The sequence below is a fragment of the Phodopus roborovskii genome, unplaced genomic scaffold (assembly GCF_943737965.1).
Source record: "Phodopus roborovskii unplaced genomic scaffold, PHOROB, whole genome shotgun sequence".
Lineage (NCBI taxonomy): Eukaryota > Metazoa > Chordata > Mammalia > Rodentia > Cricetidae > Phodopus > Phodopus roborovskii.
Window position 1 is genome coordinate 597,006 of NW_026126597.1, and position 22,506 is coordinate 619,511.

Here is a 22,506-nt window from a genome sequence, read left to right on the forward strand (position 1 = left end):
TTACACACCTTGCAAACACAGCTAAAAAGGTCAACACAACAATTTTGAAGAACAGACAGACTATAGATGCCTGAAATTCACATCACCGAGAAGCAATGCTAACCAGAAAAATGAATAAATAACAAACAAACAAATAAATGAACAAACAAACAAATAAAGGCTCTACGTTTGATTAAAATTGTCTTTGCATCTTCTTGGTTCAATATTATCCTTGCTTCCAGAAATATTTTACCAAAAACTGTGGAACAGAGGCCAGCAAGTTGCTTCACTGGGTAAATGCATTTGGTGCTAAGCCTGATGACTTGAGTTTGATTTTCTGGGTTCACATGGTAGAAGGGAAGAAGTGACTCCTACAAACTGTACCCTGACCAGTCCCCAGCCACCACAGAAATGAAAAAATAAACAAAACAACAAGAAGAAAAACTCATATGTAACACAGTTAATCTGGAACTCACTCTATAGACCAGGCTGGCTTTGACCTCAGATTGCCTACCACTGCTTCCTACATGCTGTGATTAAAGGCGTGTGCGTCACTATGTAGCCGGTGCTACTCTGCATTTCATATCTACCTTTTTGTCCTTAAAAAAAATCTCTAGATGGCCAATAGCCTCTAGTTCCCTTCAAGGTATGCTGTGAGGGATCTGACCAACTCTTGGCTACTACAACAATTAATTAGCATTCATATGTTCTTTTGCCAAAGCCAAAGCCAGCTCCTTTAGCCACCGCCCCCCCCCGTGTGTGTGTGTGTGTGTGTGTGTGTGTGTGTGTGTGTGTGTGTGTGTGTCTGTCTGTCTGTCTGTCTGTCTGTCTGGTTATATAGCACAACCTGGCTGGAAAATTAGGGTCCTTTTGCCTCAGTCTCTTCCTGAGTGCTGAGATCACAGCTGTGTAATAACAGGCCCACGAAGACCATCCCTCCATTAACAAAGTCTAGAACCAAAAGAATAAACTATAGATGGAACAATTACCATATGGAATTGAAGGGTAACTTTCTGAGAATCCTGAAGCTGGATCTCCCCATAGGGCTAAATCCTTGCTTCCTCTACTACAATGTTCATGGTATTTAAAATATTATTTCTTCTCTACAGAGCTCTGATAAGTATAAAAAACATTCAACAGAACTTACTTATAGTAGAAACAAATGACTCAATATTCTTGGGGTGGAGATGGGGACACAGATCTCAAAAAGACACCCAGAACACATGAAACTAATTCAGTGATACAACAAACAGCAACATACCTGCATGACTTGCTGCAACTTCAGAACTCGTTTATAGATGGTTGAATTGGGAACATTATAACGTTTGGCATTTTCAAACATTAAATTCAGATCACACTCCAAATGATCTAAAGTTTCATATTCTTGGTTTTTTAGTTTTGCTCTGTGAAAGACAAATAAATGATTAGAAATTTCTGTTATGAAAATTACCAACCATTCTTCCTGGAAGTTCACCACAAAAACTTTCATAAGCACCACATAATGTTTTTATTAGCCACTTGTCACTGGCTTTCAAGTTAAAAACTAAGATCCAAAGCACTGTTAAATTAGACAATGTCACAGTTTACCTGAAAATCCAAAAGGACAAATTAAAGAAGTTAGTAAAGTGTTCAACTATGAAAGTAAACACAGTAGGAAAACGCCCAGTGAAAAAAAAATCCTGAGAAACAAAAATTAGATTTTAAACTAATTCAATGAATCACCGTTGTAAGGATTTAGCTATTTATAATGCTGCCTGCTCCTGTCACCTGGCAGAATGCATTCAGGCAGTACCCTGGTGAGTCCAGATACAAAGGACCCCTTTCTTTGCCGCTATTCACCTGGGGCAGACAGGACTTTTCCAGTCCCCCACTCCTCTTCTGTTCTCTCTGTCTCTCTTTACCTCTCCCCCAGCTCTTTTCTAATAAAACTTGTCATTTAAGCTCCATCTGCCTGGCATGTTTGTCCCGCCCCCCCCCCCCCCAAGTCATCCTTGCCTGCCATGGAATCCACCAAGGTTCCCCATGCGCATTATTCCTAACAATCGTGAACTATGACTTCTGAAAATTAGGATGCCCCTGCAGTTCATACAGGTCACAAGTGATAAGGTCCTGAAAAAGCATTCAGAGTAACATTTATCTCTGAGGAACCACACAGTGAAGGGGGCTCTCATGATGGGAAACAAGAGGCAGATCTGTCAGATTTTTATTTACTACTATTCTTCCAGCACAGCCATTTACTTATTTGCTTCTTTATTTATTTAATTGGTTTTTCAAGACAGGGTTTCTCTGAGAAACAGTCCTAGCTGTCCTGGAACTCTCTCCATAGACCAGGCTGGTCTTGAACTCACAGAGATCCTCCTGCCTCTGCCTCTGCCTCCCCAGTGCTGGGATCAAAGGCCTGATGAACCACTGTTGGGGACCATCACCATCCTCACAACTTTAGGTCTCTTAAGAAATAAGCAGAATGTTCATTCCAAGGTACTGGCTTGCAGTTTCACAGCCAGCTAAGGAATAGCTAACCAGCTCAGGGCTATCACTCTTGCTACAATTTACAGCCAATTATAGGTTAGCTAAACAATTTAGGGCATTCCTTCTACTGACCTTCTCACTCTGCCTACGTGCCAGTGCCCATGCCCTGGCTATGTGCAAACCCTGCTCACATCCTGCCCACGGTCCTATATAAGCCCTCCCCGAGAAAATAAAATTTATCAGCTTGATCAGAATACCGTCATGCTGTCCTTCTTTGTATCCCTTTTCCTCCATTCCCTCCTAGGTGTTCCCCAGTTTGTCATTGACTGCCCCATGGGTCGTGGCACACCACCACCACCCAGTTCAATGCAGTCATTTATAAAGAATTGACAGGGTAAAACTAATAAAGGGACTAGACCCTCACTCAGCCCCCTGCTTTAAGTAGCCATGACAGGTTACAAAAAGGACATGTAGGCCTCTGACTCAGCGCATGACACAAAGAAACTTCAGATCCCCTGGTCTCCTGGAGCCTAGGGCCAAAACTGAACACAAGGAAAGTCCAGACCCCCTAACCTCCTAGATGCTTGATTCCTGGGAACTGTTTGGCTACAAAAGAAACTCCAGGGGAGACCAAAACCTTCCCTGTAGTATCCAGGATACAATTGTGAAAACTACTGGTATCTATGTACGACAGGCCACCTGCAAATAACAAGACAAAGCCATAAAAACCACAGAATATTCTCTCTGAGCACTGACCAATGAGAATAGCTGGTGCACAGTTATTTTATGCCAAAATATTACTTTGAGAAATTCCCCTGATTGTTCTCCAAATATCAACCAATCAGAAACCAACCCATACCGATTGATGCAACCCTGTGATTTTTGCCTTTAAAAACCTGACAGTAGACAGGGAACTCGCTTCCTCTGGTGGCTGCTGTGTCAGCCAGCTAGACGGGGACCCTGTTATGGTTGGTTGAACAATAAATTTTACACATTTGATCAGTGTGTCTGTCTTTCCCTGGTGGTCTTTGGGGATCCTCACGACTTGGGTACAACACAAGTAGCATATTTTAAAGCTGAACATTGTTTATTTTACTTAAAAACCTTAAGAATTCAAGTATCTTAGGCACTATAAGCTCTCATATGGGCTGAATGCTCTTTGTATAGTGTCTCTGTTGATTCTAACACTGTATGAATTTTGGACATGAACTTTTACACCTCTGATTAAAGTACATACATGCTAATCATCCAAAAACAAACAAACAAACAAAAAACAAAAACAAAACAAAAAAATGTGCTAAGAGAATGACAATAGGTGAAAACACCTTTATCAAATGGATGTAGAAATCCCAGGCTTTCTCTTAGAATGGTGCTGTTCAACCTACATGTATGTTTCACTTTAAGTTTATATAAATGATGTTCCGATTCTGTGCACTGATTAAGGAGATATATCAGAAGACATCTCTGGATGTAGGAAAAACAAGCACAAATTCAGTTCTTAGCACTAGCTAATAAGTCTAACCTCGAAATTTCAATTATGCTCTCAGCTTATTCCTGTCAAAGCAAAGGTAAAGCAGTAGGTGTTAAGAATACCCACAAAAAGCAGGGTGTTGGTGGCGCACACCTTTAATCCAGGCACTTGGGAGGCAGAGGCGGATCTCTGGGAGTACGAGGCCAGCCTGTTCTACAGAGTGAGCTCCAGGACAGGCTCCAAAGTTACAGAGAAACCCTGTCTCAAACAAACAAACAAACAAACAAACAAACAAAAATACCCACAAAGAACAGAATCTCTGGGCCAGCAACAGTCAAGTTTAACAACCTGAGTTCAGTCCCCAGATCCCATAGTGTCAGAACTGCCTCCCAAAAGTTGTCCTCAGACCTCCACACAATTTATGGTATACCTGTGACTGGACTATAGAGCTACATGTACACATGCCACAAAACAGAGTCCGAACTTGAAAATGACAGCTTGTTCCACACTAATGTTATCACTAGTGTGGTGTTGGGATGTTGGGGATATAGAGAGGGACATGGGGATGGCAAACCCTAGTACAATGGAGAGTAGCATGAGGAGCCACACACTGGACAGTTCTTCGAACTTCATTTACTTTTATCTTGGTGGGGCTGGAGATTAAACCAAAGGCATGCTAAACAATTACTACCACTCACACAGCCCCAGTTTTCTACTCTATGCTATTTTATGAGGCACCCACCTCCCTTCCTTCTACCAACAAATATTCCGAGGACCATACAACTATTAAAATTGAATGAAAATTTAAAATCAAGTTTTTTACTTGCATTCACCAAATTTCAAGAGCTCAACATCTGTAAGTGACCTGTGATTATCACACAGGATGATACATGTATTAAATCTTATTAGCACCATAGAAAGCTTTTGAGTAGCACAGCTGGAAACATAGTTCCATCTATCTTTCAAAACTTTAGTGTGATGCCCACAAGGCCTCAACTATTTCTCTCACACTGGAATACTACATTACATTGTTTCTCAATCTTCCTAATGTTGTGACCATTTAATACAGTTCAGCATGTTATGGTGACCCCAACCATAAAATTAATTTGTTGCTACTTCATAACTGTAACTTTCCTACTGTTATAAATAATAATATAAATATCTAATATGCAGGATATCTGATATGTGACACCCCCAAAAGGGGTCACAACCTACAGGCTGAGGACCCCTGCACTAATAAAAATGCCACAGAAAACTTTATATGGACGAAGATGCAAATGAATCTTTCAAATTCTTTATCTTCTCACTTAACAAATTGCTTTGTATTACAAAATTCCAACTTAGAACAACTGTCAACTAAGATGCCTGAGTACTTAATTTGGCTTTTAAAATGAACTAGACTAATGACTAGAGAGATAGATGGCTCAGCAGGTAAGAGCGCTGGCTACTTTTCTAGAGGACTGAGGTTTGATACTAGCACCCACAGGGCAGCTCGTAACAATCTGTAACTGGAGTTCCAGGGAATCTGACGTCCTCTTCTGGCCTCTGCAGGCACAAGACACATATACATACATGCAGACAAAATACCTATACAAATTTTGAAAGGTAGGACAGGACACACTAGAGGCATGGTCCAGCAGTTAAGAACATTTGCTGATCTTACAGAGGATTTGAGTTCAGTTCCCAGTATCCACATGGTGGCTCACAACAATCTGTACCTCTAGTTCCTAGGGATCCAATACCCTCTACCAACCTCCAAGGACACCATATGAACATGCTATACATACATACATATATATATATGGAGGCAACACTCACACATATAACATAAATCATTAAAGGGTTAAAAAATTAAAATTATCTAGACTACTTGATTTTTTTTTAAATAAAGGAAAAGAAAACTAAAGGCAAAAAGTTACTAAATTACAAGGGAACTTTATAACATCTATAAAATTCACTATCCTTCACAAGGCAAAGAATATAATATAGAGACAATTTTCTAGACTATTTTCTAAATGAATGTTAACCTACTTCCTGTATCATCTCAGGAAGGCCAAATAAACTGATTATCTATATGCTGAAGCATGAGGACTTTGAAGCCATGACAATACTACAAGACTGTTTCAAAATAAACTAATTAAATGAATAAATATCAATAAATGATAGTATGGGCATGAAGGTTTCGTTTCCCCTTTGCTTTACTCAGTTATAAGAAAGACACTTAAATATTAGAGGCAAAAAAACCATTTTTTACCATTTTCTATCTTTATAATTTCTGGAAGGAATAGGTATGTGCAGGCTCAACTAACAAAGAAGACACATCTATACTGAAGAACGCAGAAGCAATATTACCTGATCTGTTGAAGCGATATGGGCGTTTTAATTTGCTGATAATAATCTGGGTATTTTTTCTTTGAAGGCAAATGGAAAAAAGGTTCGGCTATGAGCTGCCCTTGGTTATTACGACAGCTCCTAACGGTGTCATAAAGCTGATGAAAAGGATTGGAGACGTCCATGAAGGAAGTGATGCTTTCAGCTTCAGATTCCCCTTCTTCATAACGTGCAGCTGGGAAGACAAACACACATTTGCCAGGGAAATAAAGACAAAACAATTTTCCTTTTCACTTCCCCAACACAAGGTAAAAGGTTTTATTAATCTACCATAGTCCCTAGGATGTATGATATGCTTCTGCCTTGCCACAGGATTAAGAGAAACAGGTTTGACTGGTCATGGACTATAACTTTCAAAACTGTGAGCCAAAGAAAGGTATTGTTTATTATCTTTAGGTATTTGTTAGAAAAACAGAAGACTAACACAATTACCACAGTACAAATTCAGATTAGGTTGATAATCTCAGAAGTGAGTTAGCCTTAAGTCTGACTTTGAACCACTCATCTTTAACATCAGAGTAATGATTGATAGATTGATTGATTAGTAAGGAAATGTTCATGTAGAAGCTAAGTCATAAAAACACTAGAGCAAAGCAAATAATAATTTTTTATAGAAATATAAAACACATGCTGCTCATTTCTCTAAAGATTTATTTACTTGTATGTATGTGTACGTGCTATGTGTGTGCCTGAAGAGATTAGAAAAGGGCTTTGTTTTTTAGCTGAACTTCTTGACCCTCTTGCCTCTACCTTCAGAGTGCTGGGATTATAGGAATGTACCACCACAACTGCTCTTTAATGAGTTTCTGGGGAACAAAATCAGGCTTTCATACATGTATAGCAAATGCTCCACCAACTAAAGCTACATGCCTGGCTCCTATTTAGGTTTTTGTTGTTGTTGTTGTTTTTCTGTTTTTCTGTGTAGCTTTGGAGGCTGTCCTGGAACTCACTCTATAGACCAGGCTGGTCTCAAACTCACAGAGATATGCCTGCTACTCCTCCCGAGTGCAGGAATTAAAGGTGTGCACCACCAATGCCTGGCCCTATTTAGGTTTTTAAACTTTATCTTTTCATTACTAGTTGGTATCTTTCTTATACTATCATCAGAAATATGCCCTGCATAACTCTAAAACATTCAAACTTATTGAAATTTATTTTAAACTCAGTAGATAGTCAATTTTGATAAATGTGAACCTGGGAGGGATATGTATTTTCTAAGTGCAAAATGCACATATCAAGCCTGTTACAGTAAGTTGTACTGTAATTGGTACTAGGACACATCAATGTTCTGATCCTTAGGACCTGTGAATGCCACCTATTTCAGAAGAACTTTGCAGATGTTAGTAAAAATCTTGACTTGAGTAAGCACTTAAAGGTAATGAAAAGGATGCTACCATGAAGGTATCAAAGGAGGAAGTAACAAGTACTTAGGCTGGAGAGCTATAGTTTGAACACAAAGAAGGAAACACGATGAGCCAAGGAAAATCAAAGAATCTGTTTTTCTGTAAAACATCTAAATGGAAAGCTTGCCCTTAGACACCTGAGTCCCATAACTCTATGAAAAGTTACTAAGTTTGCAGTAACTTGTTTCAGCAATTCAAAACCAAAGGATACAAACAAGTCTGGAAAAGGCTGGGGATGTATCTCAGTGTTAGGACTTTGCCTAAGATGAATGAATCTGGGGTTCAATCCTTTGTACTATCAGAGTGGGTGGTGGCCACTGGTGATTGGGACATGGCAAATGAAGCCACATCTACAACCTCTTATTTAGTGATTAACTTCTAAAGACATTATTTTCAAGTTTCCCACAAAGCTCCATTTGTTTGCTTTTACACATGTGGAGTGCCTCTGTAACAACTTCCTAAAGAAATAAATCTTTTATCACTATGACAGAACAATTTTATTTGTCAATGTCTGTATTTGAGTCTGCTTTAATTAGAAGTCAATAAAGCTCAGTTACTTTTTTTTTTTTTTTTTTTTTTTTTTGTTGTTGATTATTTGCCTGATATATCTTCTTAAAAAAAAAAAAAAAAAAAAAAAAAAAAAAAAGAAAGAAAAAAGAAAAAAAGTGAACCGGACTGTGGTGGCGCAACCTTTAATCCCAGCACTGGGGAGGCAGAGGCAGAGGCAGAGGCAGAGGCAGAGGCAGGCAAATCTCTGAGTTCCAGGCCAGCCTGGTCTACAGGGCGAGTTCCAGGACACACAGGCTCCACAAACTCACAAAGACTCTGTCTGGAAAAAAAAGTGTTACTTTTATTTTATTTTATGTGCATGAGTGCTTTACCTGCATCTAAGTACACCATGTGTATGCAGTGCATGTGAGAGCCAGGAAAGTATGTCAGATTCTTGGAACTGGAGTTACAAAGGATTGTGAAGTGCCATATAGGTGCTGGGAACTGAACCCATGTCCTCTGCAAGAACAAGTACTCTTAACTGTTGAGCTCCCTAGCCTCTAGCCTGATTAAGCTTTACTTACTCTTTTATGATCAAATTCTGTTTCTATATTTATCCAATTATGTCCATTAATACAAAGCAATTTACCTTTGACAATTTTACTTACCCAAGACTGCATCAAATGCAACAAAGTAAACAAAGTTCTTTAAAAAACTAACCAATTCCAAGAAAGACTAAAGTCAGCGGAATTTCCCTCATCCAGAAAGAACACAATCTAAAAATGCCTACCAGCTAAAGCAGCATCCTCTTCACTTTCTGAACCATACTGAAGTGCCATGGTAATTGCTGATAAGCGACCCCCTTGGACTGCTCTTTTATTACTACAGAGAAAAATGAACAATTAGAAGACAGAATAGTGTTATGATCTGTTCACCTTACAAAAAAGGAACTGTTAAAATACACCAATATCAAGGAAAAATATAACTCCTATTAACAGTCTTCTTAGTTTATAACATTCTTCATAGATAAGAAAAGTGGGATTCTTCTTTTCAAAAAAGAAAAGTTGGGGCTAAAAAGGCAGCTTGGTAGTTTAGAACACTAGCTGAGCATCCAAAGGGCAGCTCACAGTGGTCTGTCAGTCATTCCTGTGCCAGGAGATTTAATACCCTCTGCTGGCCTCCACAGGCCTCACACGGTGCACGGTCATACATGCAGGCAACACACACACACACACACTTCAAAATAAGAGAGGAAGTGATAGCAGAAAGCTTGGAGTAGACTACTACAATTTGTTTTTCACTTAAATGTGTTAGTATATTACTCCCTATTTTATGGAAAGTAAGGATTAGTTATACTCTTCTAAGACAGTCATTTTACAATAAAAATTTCTTATGAATACAATGTTTATTTAGTATAAACAAGTATTTAATACCACATTTTATTCATAACACTAAACGTTACTTGGTAATGCTTAAGTGTTATCTGAGAGGTGAGAAAAGTTCTATATAGAACCCTAATCTACTTGTGTTACTTTTGGGACAGGATCTTGTTATGGAACCCAGACTGACCTTGAACTCACAATCTTCCTGCCTCAGTTCTCAAAGTGCTGACACTATGAGTATATGCCACTATGCCCAGCTCTTACCTCAATTTTCTGAAGAAAAGTATTTAATACACCCTCCTCGAAACCTACAGTAACCTTAAGATAGCCATCTGGCTAGCATGCCTATTGTCCCAGCATGAGTCAGCTCTCAGACTACACCCTCTTACTCTCACCGGTAATACTTGCTAGAGGGGTTTCTTTCTTCACCAAGGCTGCTTTTACTGTGCGAAGGACCTGTCAGCCTGGTTGCAGCCAAATTTGATGCAGTCCTATCCAAAGATAAAATAAAAAAATAAAATAAAAAATCCTCAGAAACTGAATAGCTAAAAATCAGAATGCTGGGCAAACAAAAAGGAGACAACTATTTTATTCTAAGAGAAGTAATAAAATATTTCTGAGAGTCTATTATACAGTAAGTTCTGTGTCAAGATCTGGGGACATTGAAGAAATGGACCAAGGCTAGTCTTCATGAGATTATGGTTGCTACAGAACCAGAAGACACATATTGAAACAAGGGCCAGAAGATCTCTTTGAATGTAGTTACTCAGTGTTTCCATTTCACTTAAAAGGAAATGGAATCCCAGAACTATGACTTTTTCAAAGATATACTCCTAATGAAGGAAAAGCTAGAGACTTGACTAAACATCCTTATTGCAAAAATACACAGTACTGTTATATAGTCATACAAAATGTATATGTACCACATCTTTTCAAATAACTTTCTTCAGCTACAATGAAGCATCTAGAAATGCTTCTACTGTTTTCAGAATCATACATCAACTGTAAATTAATCTTATATTTTACTATATTCATTTTACAAACAGAAATTCAGCAAACAGGCAAAAGGATCTTGGATATCTTAAACCTACCTTATTCGAAGACTTGATTTTGCCATTTCATGATGTTCAATTTCTGCCTTTTTCATATAAAATATTTTTTTAATAGAATTGGCATCCTAATAAGATAAAATTAATTTGCTTAGAAAAGATTCACAAGATGGCTCAGGAGAGGCTCTTTCCACAAAGCCTGATAATATGAGTTTAATACCTAAGACACACATGGTGGACAGAGGTAAACAACTCTTGCAAGTTGTTTCCTTACCTTCACATGTTTAGGCCTACATGCCACCCAAAACAAACAAAGTAATGGGAAAGAAAGATCGAAAATTATCCTGACTAATGCACTACTGGCTCTTATGACAGTCTTTCATTTGGAGCATATTTCTAGTCACTAGCCACAAAACTGCATTCCTAAAACCTTCCCACAATCTTCCAAATTATCTTCATAAGTTGTCACTAATTAAGTACAAGATTAGAAGGCTGCTGCGCTTCTATAATTTGGCAAGTATGAGGTACACTGAATCCAATGGCAGAATATAATTAATTCTATTTGTATAAAATGATCTAAAAATTAAAAAAAGATGTAATTCTACAAGTTTACAGACCATGTACACAAATTTCAGAAATAAATTTACTTGCTTAAATTAATAGCAACTCAACAAATGACATCCAAAGTTTCCTTTCTCCTAGTTTTGGTTGACTCTGTTGAGAAGCACAAACCCATGTTCTTGGGTCATTACTCTCCTTTTCCTAAGCACATACCTTTGCAATAATCCCATGCTTAAATCTATATTAAACTTTATTCACAATAAACTGTAACTCCGCCTCATAAAAATAAATGAATAAATAAATGCAGTTCAGGGAAAACAATTAGACTGAAAAAATTCTTATCAGCAAACAGTACCATATATCACTAAAATGTCCTTTCACAAGCTAAGAATTCAAGAATTCTTCCTAATTTATACCTGATTCTCACTCTAATTTCTTTCTTTCTTTCTTTCTTTCTTTCTTTCTTTCTTTCTTTCTTTCTTCCTTTTTTGAGACAGGTTCTCTCTATGTAGCTATGGCTATTATGGAATTCTTTATGTAGACCAGAAGAGCCTTACACTTACAGAGATACCTTCTGCCTCTTGAGTCCTGGGATTAAAGGTATACACCACTATACCTGGATTCACTCAAATTTCTTAAAAATACAAAAGAAAATGGCCTGAGATGGGTAAGCTGTAGAAATGGTTTGTTATTCTCTTGACTGAAAAAGACTTACAACATCATACAAATCAAGAGGTTCAAATTTTCATGTTAATTTCAGGAACACCCATAAGGGAGAGATGGCTCAGCAGTTAATAGCACTGGATATGCTTTCAGAGGACCTGCTGTTTCATTCCCAGCACCCACGTGGCAGTTCATAGCTGTCTATAACTGTAGTTACAAAGGTTCCAATACCCTAGTCTGGCCACCCCAGGCACCAAATACACATGGCTACAAAGACATACATTGCAGGCAAAACACTCAGACATATGAAGTTTAAAAAAGTTTTTTTTAAAAAAAGGAAACAATGTTACAGATACTATCTCCCTTACATAGCTCGCTGGAGGATGTGGGTGGGGATCTATCTATGAAATTGCCCAAGCCATCAGAGATATACACATCTGAAAAGCCACCAAGCAACTAAAAGACACAACGTTAAAGAAGCACTGTGGACACCCCAGCAGTATGATGGTGGAGCCAGCAAGTATGTCCAGGTCAAACACTGAATTTTTGCTGCTAGCACATGCTTAAAAATAAGAGAGTAATGGTGAATGAAGAGTTTAAATGTAGATTCTGTAGTCACTTATGGCACAGGAATAAACAGCATAAAATTATTGCAAATAGGGGCTGGAGAGATGGCTCAGAGGACAAGAGCACCCACTGCTCTTTCAGAGGACGGAGGTTCAACTCCCAAAACCCACATGGCAGCTCACCATGTCTATAACTTCAAGATCTGACACCCTCACATGGACATACACACAGGCAGAACACCAATGGACATAAAATAATTAGTGCAAAAAAAAAAAAAAAAAGTTAACAGTTAACATTAACTACCAATAACAATTTAGAGTATTTTGGCCAGCATTCAGAAAAATCTAATGATTTTATTAGTAAAGACTTTCTGAGCACTCTTTTCTAAATTCTCAATGATATGTAGTTAATCAAAGGCATTCTTTTTGTTTTGTTTTGTTTTGTTTTTTTAGACAGGGCTTCTCTGTGTAACAGCCCTAGCTGTCCTGAAACTCACTCTGTAGACCAGGCTGGCCTCAAACTCACAGAGATCTGCCTGCCTCTGCCTCTTGAGTGCTGGGATCAGAAGTGTATCCCACCACTGTCCAGCTAATCAAAGACGTTTCTACAATCAACTATTCAGTATTAGAACCAGGAAGTTTCTAAGGGGCAACTGTAAAGAAAAGTTATTTTATATTATGGATGCCTTTTTTACTTATTAAGTTTAAATGCAAGGACTAAATAGTTATTTAAAAAAACTATATACTCAGACGAACAGAAGATAATCAAGAATCCAGGAATAAACCCTTATATCTATGGTTAACTGATTTTCAATAAGGATGCCAATACAATTCAATGGAGAAAGAATTATTTTTTAAAATAGTGTTGGGCAACAACCCATATAAAATAATGTATTTGGATTCCTAGTTAATATACACAAAAACTAACTGAACTTGGATCTACATGTGATACCTAAAACTATAAAATTCTTAGAAGAATGTGAAAATATCTTTGACTTTAAGTAATGATTTTAATGTTATGATGCCTAAAATATAAACAAAGACAAAAAATAGATAAACTAGAAGTCTTCAAAATCAATAAAACAATGTCAAAATAAATTACTGTGGAAGGCGAAAAGACAAGAGAATGGGAGAAAGTATTTTAATACCAACTGATAAGGAGATGATATCCACAATATATAAATTACTATTAAAATGACAATGGAAAAATAAGTAACCTAATTTAAAAAATACACAAAGAATCAAAATAGATAGTTCTCCAAAGAGGAAATATAATAAGCAAATGGTCACTATGTACATGAAAAGATGCTTAACATCATTAACTATATTAAAGAAAAGCAAATGAAAACTAGAGGGTACTATGATACTCCCAGGATTGCTGGGACAAAACCAAAAAGCAGGTGTTTAGTGAGAGTGTTGAAAAATGCAGTCTTTGTATACTGGTAGGAATATAAAATGGTAAAGTTACTCTGGAAACACTTTGCCAATTCCTCAGTAAGATAAACACAGCTGATATATGGCCAAGCAATTACGTTCCTAGGTTTGTACCCAAGTATAATGAAAATGTATGGCCACAAAAAACATATATGTGAATGTTCCTAACAGTATATTTGTAATAGCTAAAAATGAAAATAAATAAAATGTCTAATAACTGATTAAAAAATACACATGGTGCCATCTTTAAGGCAGACTATAATAAGCAAATAAATAAACAAAAGAAATAAAGGCTAAGTACTGGTGCACACAAATCTTAAAACAGTATAAAAGAATTAAGTCACAAAGGAATCCATGTTATATGATGTCATTTGTATGAAATTTCCAAAATAGAAGAATATAGAGAGACAGAAAAGTAGATGGTGGTTGTCTATAATTTGGAAAAGTGTAGGAAAATGAAAAGTAAGTGCTAAGTCTAAGTAACTGGCATAATGGTTACACTCTATAAATACTAAACCACTAAGTTCTATATTTTAAATGGATGAAATTTATGATTATAATAAATACTGGCCTACACAAAAGTAGCAACAACAAAACACTAACCTTGAATACTTGAGAACCAGGCTCATTATATGTTTTGGCATTTTTTGCTAGAAGATCTATATCTTTGGCCATTGCATGAATACTTTTGTAGCTTCCATTCTATAGTAAACAACAAAATATAGCAATTTTTCTTAATAAGAATTAGCCAATATAACCTTTAAAGAAAAAGACTCTACATATTTTTAGATTGTTAGTATACTCAAAAATATCACTGGAAAGTATATTTGTAAACATCTCATTATTTACCCTTTTACAGACTAGTATCTTTTTACAAGGACATTTTGTGACATATAACAAACCAGAATCTATATTATTTTCATAAAAACAATTTATAATTAAAAAAAATCAAATGAGGCAAGTTTTATTTAGCAAAAACAGAGTTTACTATGCACCAAACACTAAGTGCTACATGAATATTCAATTAAATATTCATTAAAATAGACTTAATAATGTAAAGTAACACTTCCTCTATTTACCAGACCATTGAGGTAAAGTATAAGGTCAGTTTTACTATGTACATACCTTAAAGCTCATTGGGTCCAAAATTATGCAAGAGTGCTCATAGAGTTGCTTCAAATTTACAGAGGAAAGGGACATATACACCAGGTAAAAGGCACATGATTAATGGCTAGTTCCCACACATAAACAGGGTAAGTTCTAAGAGTAGAGAATTCAAATGAAGTGCAGTAGAGGATGAGAAAGGGTAAAACTACAGCACAGCCTGCACAGGCAGGGAAAAGACAAATGAGGCAGAATTGAGACAGCCGAGAAAGGAGAATAGTTGGTGGGCAAACCGACATCTGAACATCCATCTTATTTGGAAGGACTCTCACAGATGGTAGGTGGGGGCCCATGACACTGAACACTGGCAAATGGTTGCTTTGCCAACAGCTTAGCAGAAAGGCAAAGGAAAATCCCCATGGGACAGCTAATTCACAATTTTGTGTTGAATGACTAAAGTCAAGCATGACAGGATTCATCCCTGATTTCTGTGAAGAAAAAGTCTAGCAGCAGACCAGAAATTAACCAGGGCCCCTGGTAACAAACAACAGTAGAAATGCAATATTACCACAGAGAGGTATACAATCTCAAATGCTGACCACAACTCTTTGAGTTCTGCCTATTTGTCAAAGAGCATTTCCCTTGGGAAAGAAAGGGAAAACACACACCAGGTAAAGGGCACATGGACAAGTGCCTATTTTCATTAACCTTGTAATCAAATATCTATTTTAAGTAACTTTCATTTTAATATATCCTAAAGCGATCTAGAAGAGGGTAAAAATAAACAACAAAGATTTTATTGTCAACATGCCTTTCATAATCAGAAATGTCTATAACCAGTCCCACCTGTGGTGATATTTTGTTTATGGTCTAACAAACAAAGCTTGGCCGAAGATCAGAGTACAAAGCTAGCCATACTAGTCAGCCATACAAGCCAAGCAGTGGTGGTACACACCTTTAATCTCAGCGTTAGAAAGGAATATAAGATAGGAGGAGACAGGAGTCAGTCAGTCTTTAGTCATGCCAAGGACAGGATTGCCCCATTTGGTATGAGCCTTGGTAGAGATAAGAACTCTCTATAGTGACTTGGCTGCTTTGTTTTTCTGATCCTCAGCTTGAACCTCAATATCTGTTTCAGGGTTTTTATTATTCATGCTACATCCACTTATTTATTCATTGATTTAACTGGAAAGAGATTTAACCTAGGACCTTGAACCTAAGCTATACTCTTTTCTTAAGATACAATAAAAACTATAATTACAAGAAAAGAAACATCTACTACTTCACTTTCTACAATCTCCTAAGAAAATATACAAGTCAATCTACTCCAAACCACATGATCACAGATGTTCACCTTCATACCTGTATTCTCTGAGCAATGGTCTTGAGATCTATAGGCTCCTTAATTATTGCATAATAGTCTGGATATTGCTGGAAGACAAAAACAGGTATGTTCAATATGCTAAAGTATTCAGAAGGTAAGACTGTTCTTCAACCAGAAAACTGAGAAACTTTATGAAATTCGTGGCTAAAGCATATTCTTATAGTAGAAACAAACAAAAAAAAAAAGTTTTTTTTTTCTTTTCTTTTTTCATTGTCAGGGAAAAGGAGAGACAGGTGTCACCATGAAATTCAGGCTAACTTCAAACTCTTAAAATTCTTCTGCCTCAGTTCCCCATTTGGCTGGAATTTTAGGACCATACCACTGGACTCCATTCTTTAAGCACTGGATGGATTCAAGCTTTTCATATTTGCAATACAACATTGGCATCTTCAAAATTCATATTCAACAACCATGAGATCTGAATTTGAACTCTCTCCCTCCTAATATTTTAAAGAGACTTAAGATTTTGTGTTGGGGCACAAGTGAGATACACCTGTGGAATTTATCTAATCCAAGCTCATCCCAAGAAACAGACACTCTGAGGAATGTCCTTGTAGCATTCATGACACCTCTCATGCTCACTACTCTCAGGCTCTTCTACAAGTTTTGTTTCTCAAAGTAAATAACTGAAGCTGAACAAAATCCAAACGTAGTTTTGTTCTTTTTTTAAAAAAAAAGTTTTTATAACACTTTTGAAATGAAAATATAATCAACATCATTTTCCCCTTCCCTCCAATCCTTTCTATGCACCCTTTCTACCACTTTGCTTTCTCAAATTTATGCCCCCTATTTCCATAATTGTTACTTAAGAGCGAGAGCGAGAGAGAGAGAGAGAGAGAGAGAGAGAGAGAGAGAGAGAGAGAGAGAGAGAGAGAGAGGATGAATTTACTTGCATGTACATGATTTCAGGACATTGTATGGATAGCAAATTTGGGGAGTCTTTCCCTGGGGAAGACTACTTCTCCTGCTCTCTAAGTTTCTTAGTTGACTGTAGTTCTTTGTCTAGGATTGAGGACCCATGGGATTCCCCTTTCATGTTAGCATGTCTATGGATATCATCCTTGTTCTGGTCTTCTTTAGGCAGAAGTGTTGTTGAGACTTCATGGGTATAGCTTGCCTGACATTTCTATAAGACAATCTCACAGTAAATTTCTGTTCCTCTTGCTCTTACAATCTTTCCACTCGCTCTTCTACTATGATCCCTAAGTAATTTTTGTTCTTATAGACACAGAATGAAAATGAATAGCTGGATCTAAATCAAGACAATTGTATGCATACATGTGTGCATGTGTTGATCAAGGTCAACATCTGTTGTATCCTATTACTTTCATCTAATTTTATGAGACAGTTCTCACGCTAAACCTGGGACTCCCCATATTGGCTAGACTGGCTGAACAGATAGCTCCAGAGATACTCTTGCCATTATTATTACCTCAGTGCTGGGATTATAGGAACACAACCATATGCAGCTGTTTTTTTAATGGGTTCCTCATACCTGTGTGGCAAATGCTTTACTGAGTCACCTTCCTAGTACCAAAAGTTTTTTTTTTTTTTTTTTTTTGTGAGGGCTCATCAGTCTTCTTTCTCCCTAGAGAAGATACCATTCTACTTTCTGTGTCTTTGATTTTAACCATTCTAGTCTCTCACATAAGATGAATCACATATAGTAATTTTCCTTCAGGACTAGTTATTTCATTTTGAATGTGTTTAGGATCCATTCATACTGTACATGAATCAGAACTTCCTTTTTGTTTTTTCAAAACAGGGTTTCTCTATATAGCTCTGGCTGTCCTGGCACTCTCTATATAGAACAGACTGGACTTGAACTCAGATATCCTCCTGAATTTTGCCTCCAGAGTGCTGGGATTAAAGAGGTGCACCACCACTGCCTGGCTCAGTGGTGGTTTTGAGACAGGGTTTTTTTTTTTTTTTTTTTGGGTACCTTTGGAGCCTATCCTGAAACTCACTCTGTAGACCAGGCTGGCCTGGAACTCACAGAGAGTGAGTTCTGCCTCCCAAGTGTTGGGATTAAAGGTGTGCACCACCACCACATGGCACTTCCTTTTTAAAGTCAAATAATATTTGACTATTTTGTACATATATTTTATTCATCCATTCATGTGCCAAAGCATATTTGAGTTGCTTTCCAGAATAATTTTTCAATGATAAAATATGAATCTAAAATAAACTTTGTATAAAAAAGACTGTTCAGGAAATAGGATGAAAGAAAGATAAATTCTTCCTCTTTTTAGATCTCTTCCTGGTGATGGAGAAAAGAGGGAGAAACTGAGTACTCTTCTATCCAAAAAAGGGAGAGATTTTCTAGATAAGTGAGCCCTTTTTAAGGTATCAGGGCTTCCTATGGCTTCACATATAAGAAAGGATTGATATAGATACAGGTATGATTTCAATTTACAGCTTCTCAAATGGCAAAAATGTTCATGGCTCTAGCACTCTTCTAGTTTTAACTATACTTTGAGAATAATTCCATTTCAGCACTTACTTCACAAGTATTCTCCTCTCTACCCCCACCCTCTTGTAACAGACCTAGTTGTCCTGGAACTTGCTCTGTAGACCAGGCTGGCCTCAAATTCATAGAGATCTGCCTCCCTCTGCCTCCCGAGTGCCACCACCACCTGGCTGGAGTTTCAGTTTTATTTTGTTTTCTGAGACATGGAGTTTCAATTTTTAAAGTTTAGAGAAAAAAAAAATCCTAGAAGATGGACTGTAGTGAGATATTTACTTTTGTCTCCTTCTGTGGCACTGACCACGCCCATTGGGGGTGGAGCCATGGGTGGAAGTGACCTGTGGAAGGTCTGAGGAAGAACCAGGGAATCGGGACTCGGACAGGAGAGCATCCGGTGGAACTTGCTGATGTTCATCTGTCTAGGTTGTAAGTTATTTCTCCCTGAATAAACATCTATTCGGCCTATTTGTTTATCCTGATCCTTATTTAACCACAATAATGGACAGTCATGGCAACTGTACAATAATGAAAATGTATTGAAATGCCATAGATTTGTACATTTTAAATTGGCTAAAGTAACATTCAGGAAGATCTGCAATTCCAGTACTCAGAGACTGAAGCAGTAGGATTTGTTTGTGATAAGCCTAGGCAATGCAATGAGACCCTATCTGAAAATTACAAAAATAAGTAATATTTAACATAAAGCTAAAATGGTAAATTACACTATTTTACACCATAGTAACAAAACCACAAAGAGCCTATGAGTTTGGGACCAACTCAACCAACACAGCCAGGAAATCTATTTCCTTACCTGCACCACCACAACACAGACACACACGCACACATACACATAACTAATAATTTTCTTTTTTAAAGCCAACCTTTGGGAGCTGGACAGGACAGCTCAGCATTTAAAAGCATTCGATGCTGTTGCAGAGAACCCACATTTGATTCCCAGCATCCACATGATGGCTCCAAACTATCTCCAACTTCAGTCAGGGACCTAATGTCCTCTCCTAACTTCCACAGGCACCAGGTACACACATTCATACACACAGGCAAAAGGCTTCTACCCATATTAAGAAAAAAAGCCATCTTTTAATCAAGTAAAATGACAGATTATGTCCTCTGTGCTTCCTGCTGAGGCCATCAAGATTATCACTTGGCTACTGCCAACACTGAGTCTTTAATTTATCTTACTTAACAGTACCTAATCAAATTCTTAAAGTACTTAAAATTAAAAATTTTAATTCATTTACCATTGATCACATCTCTTACCACTTTGGAAGGGAGTTTCTGAAAAAGTTCACTGATGAGCCGTCCTGATGGATTTGTGGCTACAACTATGGCTTCAAGAAGCTGCTCCAGGACCTCCTTTAGGTAACTTGGAGAAGACTAGGGGGCAAGGAAGGGTACAGGGAGAGAAAGAAATCCATACATAAGTGCCAAATAGTAAATAGTTCTTTAGATTATAAAGCTAATACCAAAGAGCAACTGCTAAGCAGTATTTATCCTAAGTTAAGTTTCAAGAGTACCTCAGAAATGCTCTAGTGATAACACAAGCTTGTAATTGAGAAGGACTATATGAATTCGTGAAGCTCCTTATACTATTTCTATAATTAAGTCTCCTGGATCAGGTCCTATAACGAATCTTAATTTTGTAATAAACATTGTGAATGTGAAATACAAGTACCATATATGTGAATGAAGAAATAATATCCTTCAACTAGAGAAAACATGCCCCATAATAATACTTGACTACACTGTTCCTCATAGCTCCTCAAATTAAGTAAAAACGAAATCGACTCTTCTTGTTACTTAGCCTCTCTAGGTCTGTGGATTGTAGCATGGTTATCTTTTACAATCCAAGGAGGGATGCATGGTTCTCCCTGGAAAGGGGAAACAGAAGAGATCTTGTGGTTGGACTGGGGGCCAGTGGGGATGGGAACATGAGTGAGGGGGTTGGAGGAAGGATGGAGAGGAGAATACTGAAAGAAATAACTGGAAAGGGGAGAAATTTTGGGGTCAGATAAGAGTCCTGATACAGACTAATGTGGTTTGATCACACCAGACCGCCTGAAACAGAGTACAAGCTGATCCTACATTCCAAACAGCTGGACAAAACAGCCCTACAGACTACAGCTAGGATATCTGAATCTTCTTCGAATCCCCCAAGACAGCGCCCCTTACCAGCAGGAAGTAGTTTGGAAAGAACGACGCCCAAATTCCCAAATATTGTGTATAAATGTTTGTTTTCATTTAATTGGACTTTGTTATATAAAATTAAATAAAAAAAAAAAAGAGTCCTGATACAAGGGAAACACCCAGGAATCTACAAGGATGACCATAGGTAAGAGTCCTAGCAACAATGAACTTGTAACCTGAACTGAGCATCTCCTATGACCAGACAAGACTTCCAGTGGAAGGATTGGGACACCAACCCAGACACATAATCTTTCACCTACAGTCTGTCCTAGGTATGGGATGTGTTGTGGGTAAGGATGGCAGAGATTGTGGGAGTGACCAACCAATCACTGGTCCAGTCTGAGACCCATGCCACAAGACTGAACCCACCCCTGACACTGTCTAGAGGACTAGGACCCACAGGCTGGAACGCCTAGAGGTCTAGGATAGAACCAAACATGATTGGAGAAAAAAACAAAAGTCAACATATGATGTCTAACAATATTCTGCTGAACTATCTCAATTGTCTTCATCCAGTAACTGATGGAAACAGATATAGAAGAACCCACAGCCAAACATTAGGCTGAGCTCGAGGAATCCTGCTGAAGAGAGGAAGGAAGTAATATCCAAAGGGGTCAAGGACATCACAAGAAAATCTATGAAAATCAACTAACCTGGTTCATAGGCGCTAATTCTGAACCAACCACCAGGGAGCCTGCATGGGACTGACCTAGGCTCTCTACAGATATGTGACAGTTGTGTAGCATGGTCTACATGTGGGACTCCAGGGGCTGTCCCTAAGGCTTTGGTTGGCTTTTGAGAACCTATTCCTCATACTGGTTCAAGTTGCCCGGCCTTAATAAAAGGGGAGGTGCTTAGTCTTACTGTAACTTGATATGCCAAGCTTTGTTGAAAAGCATGGAAGGCCTGTCCCTTTCTGAACAGAAACAGAGGAATGGATGGGGTGGGGGTGGGGGTGGGGGTGGGGCACAGGGAGGGTGTAGAGGAGAGGTTGAGGGAGGGAAAAGGAAGAGAGGAGGGAAACTATATTCAGGCTGAGCAGTGGCTGTTCTTCCAGGGGACCTGGGTTCAGTTCCCACCACCCACAACAGCAGCTCACAACTGTCTGAACTCCAGTTCCAGGGTATTTGACATCTTTACACCATGTACATAAAATACATTTTACATATATATAATACACACACACACACACATTTTTAAAACCTAAATAGAGAATAAGTACACTCATATAAATTTCTGTTCTTCAAACTGGGCAACTTGCACTTACTTGCATCTAGTTAAGTCACTGTTCCAATACAAGAAATTATGTGTCCCAAACGGTACTTGAACCAAGTTTGAAGCAAGTTTCTACAGTAAGCAATGGGACTGCCTCAGGTTGAAACTTATAGTAAATAATACTTCAAATTCAAACTATACTTTTGTACCAAAAAGAAAAAAAAAAAATGAAGACTATTGGTCATTTATGTTTTAAATTAAATGTGCACTGGTA

The 22,506-nt window shown here is 37.8% G+C and overlaps 1 protein-coding gene across 49 annotated transcripts in view; it reads right to left on the reverse strand.

Moving 5' to 3' along the window:
• The window catches only part of Pbrm1 (polybromo 1), a 95,794-nt gene that overhangs the window by 50,853 nt on the left and 22,435 nt on the right, over positions 1-22,506 (reverse strand). For 40 of the 49 annotated variants that reach the window (XM_051204673.1, XM_051204666.1, XM_051204680.1 and 37 more), the window contains 8 exons: positions 20,091-20,207; positions 16,324-16,392; positions 14,461-14,559; positions 10,676-10,761; positions 9,980-10,075; positions 8,993-9,084; positions 6,272-6,485; positions 1,241-1,382 (listed from right to left, as the gene is read on the reverse strand). In XM_051204673.1, the coding sequence (XP_051060630.1) occupies positions 1,241-1,382; positions 6,272-6,485; positions 8,993-9,084; positions 9,980-10,075; positions 10,676-10,761; positions 14,461-14,559; positions 16,324-16,392; positions 20,091-20,207 (915 nt within the window). The remainder of the gene's footprint in view (positions 1-1,240; positions 1,383-6,271; positions 6,486-8,992; positions 9,085-9,979; positions 10,076-10,675; positions 10,762-14,460; positions 14,560-16,323; positions 16,393-20,090; positions 20,208-22,506) is intronic. The other 9 variants (XM_051204715.1, XM_051204716.1, XM_051204717.1 and 6 more) reach the window with 1 other exon arrangement.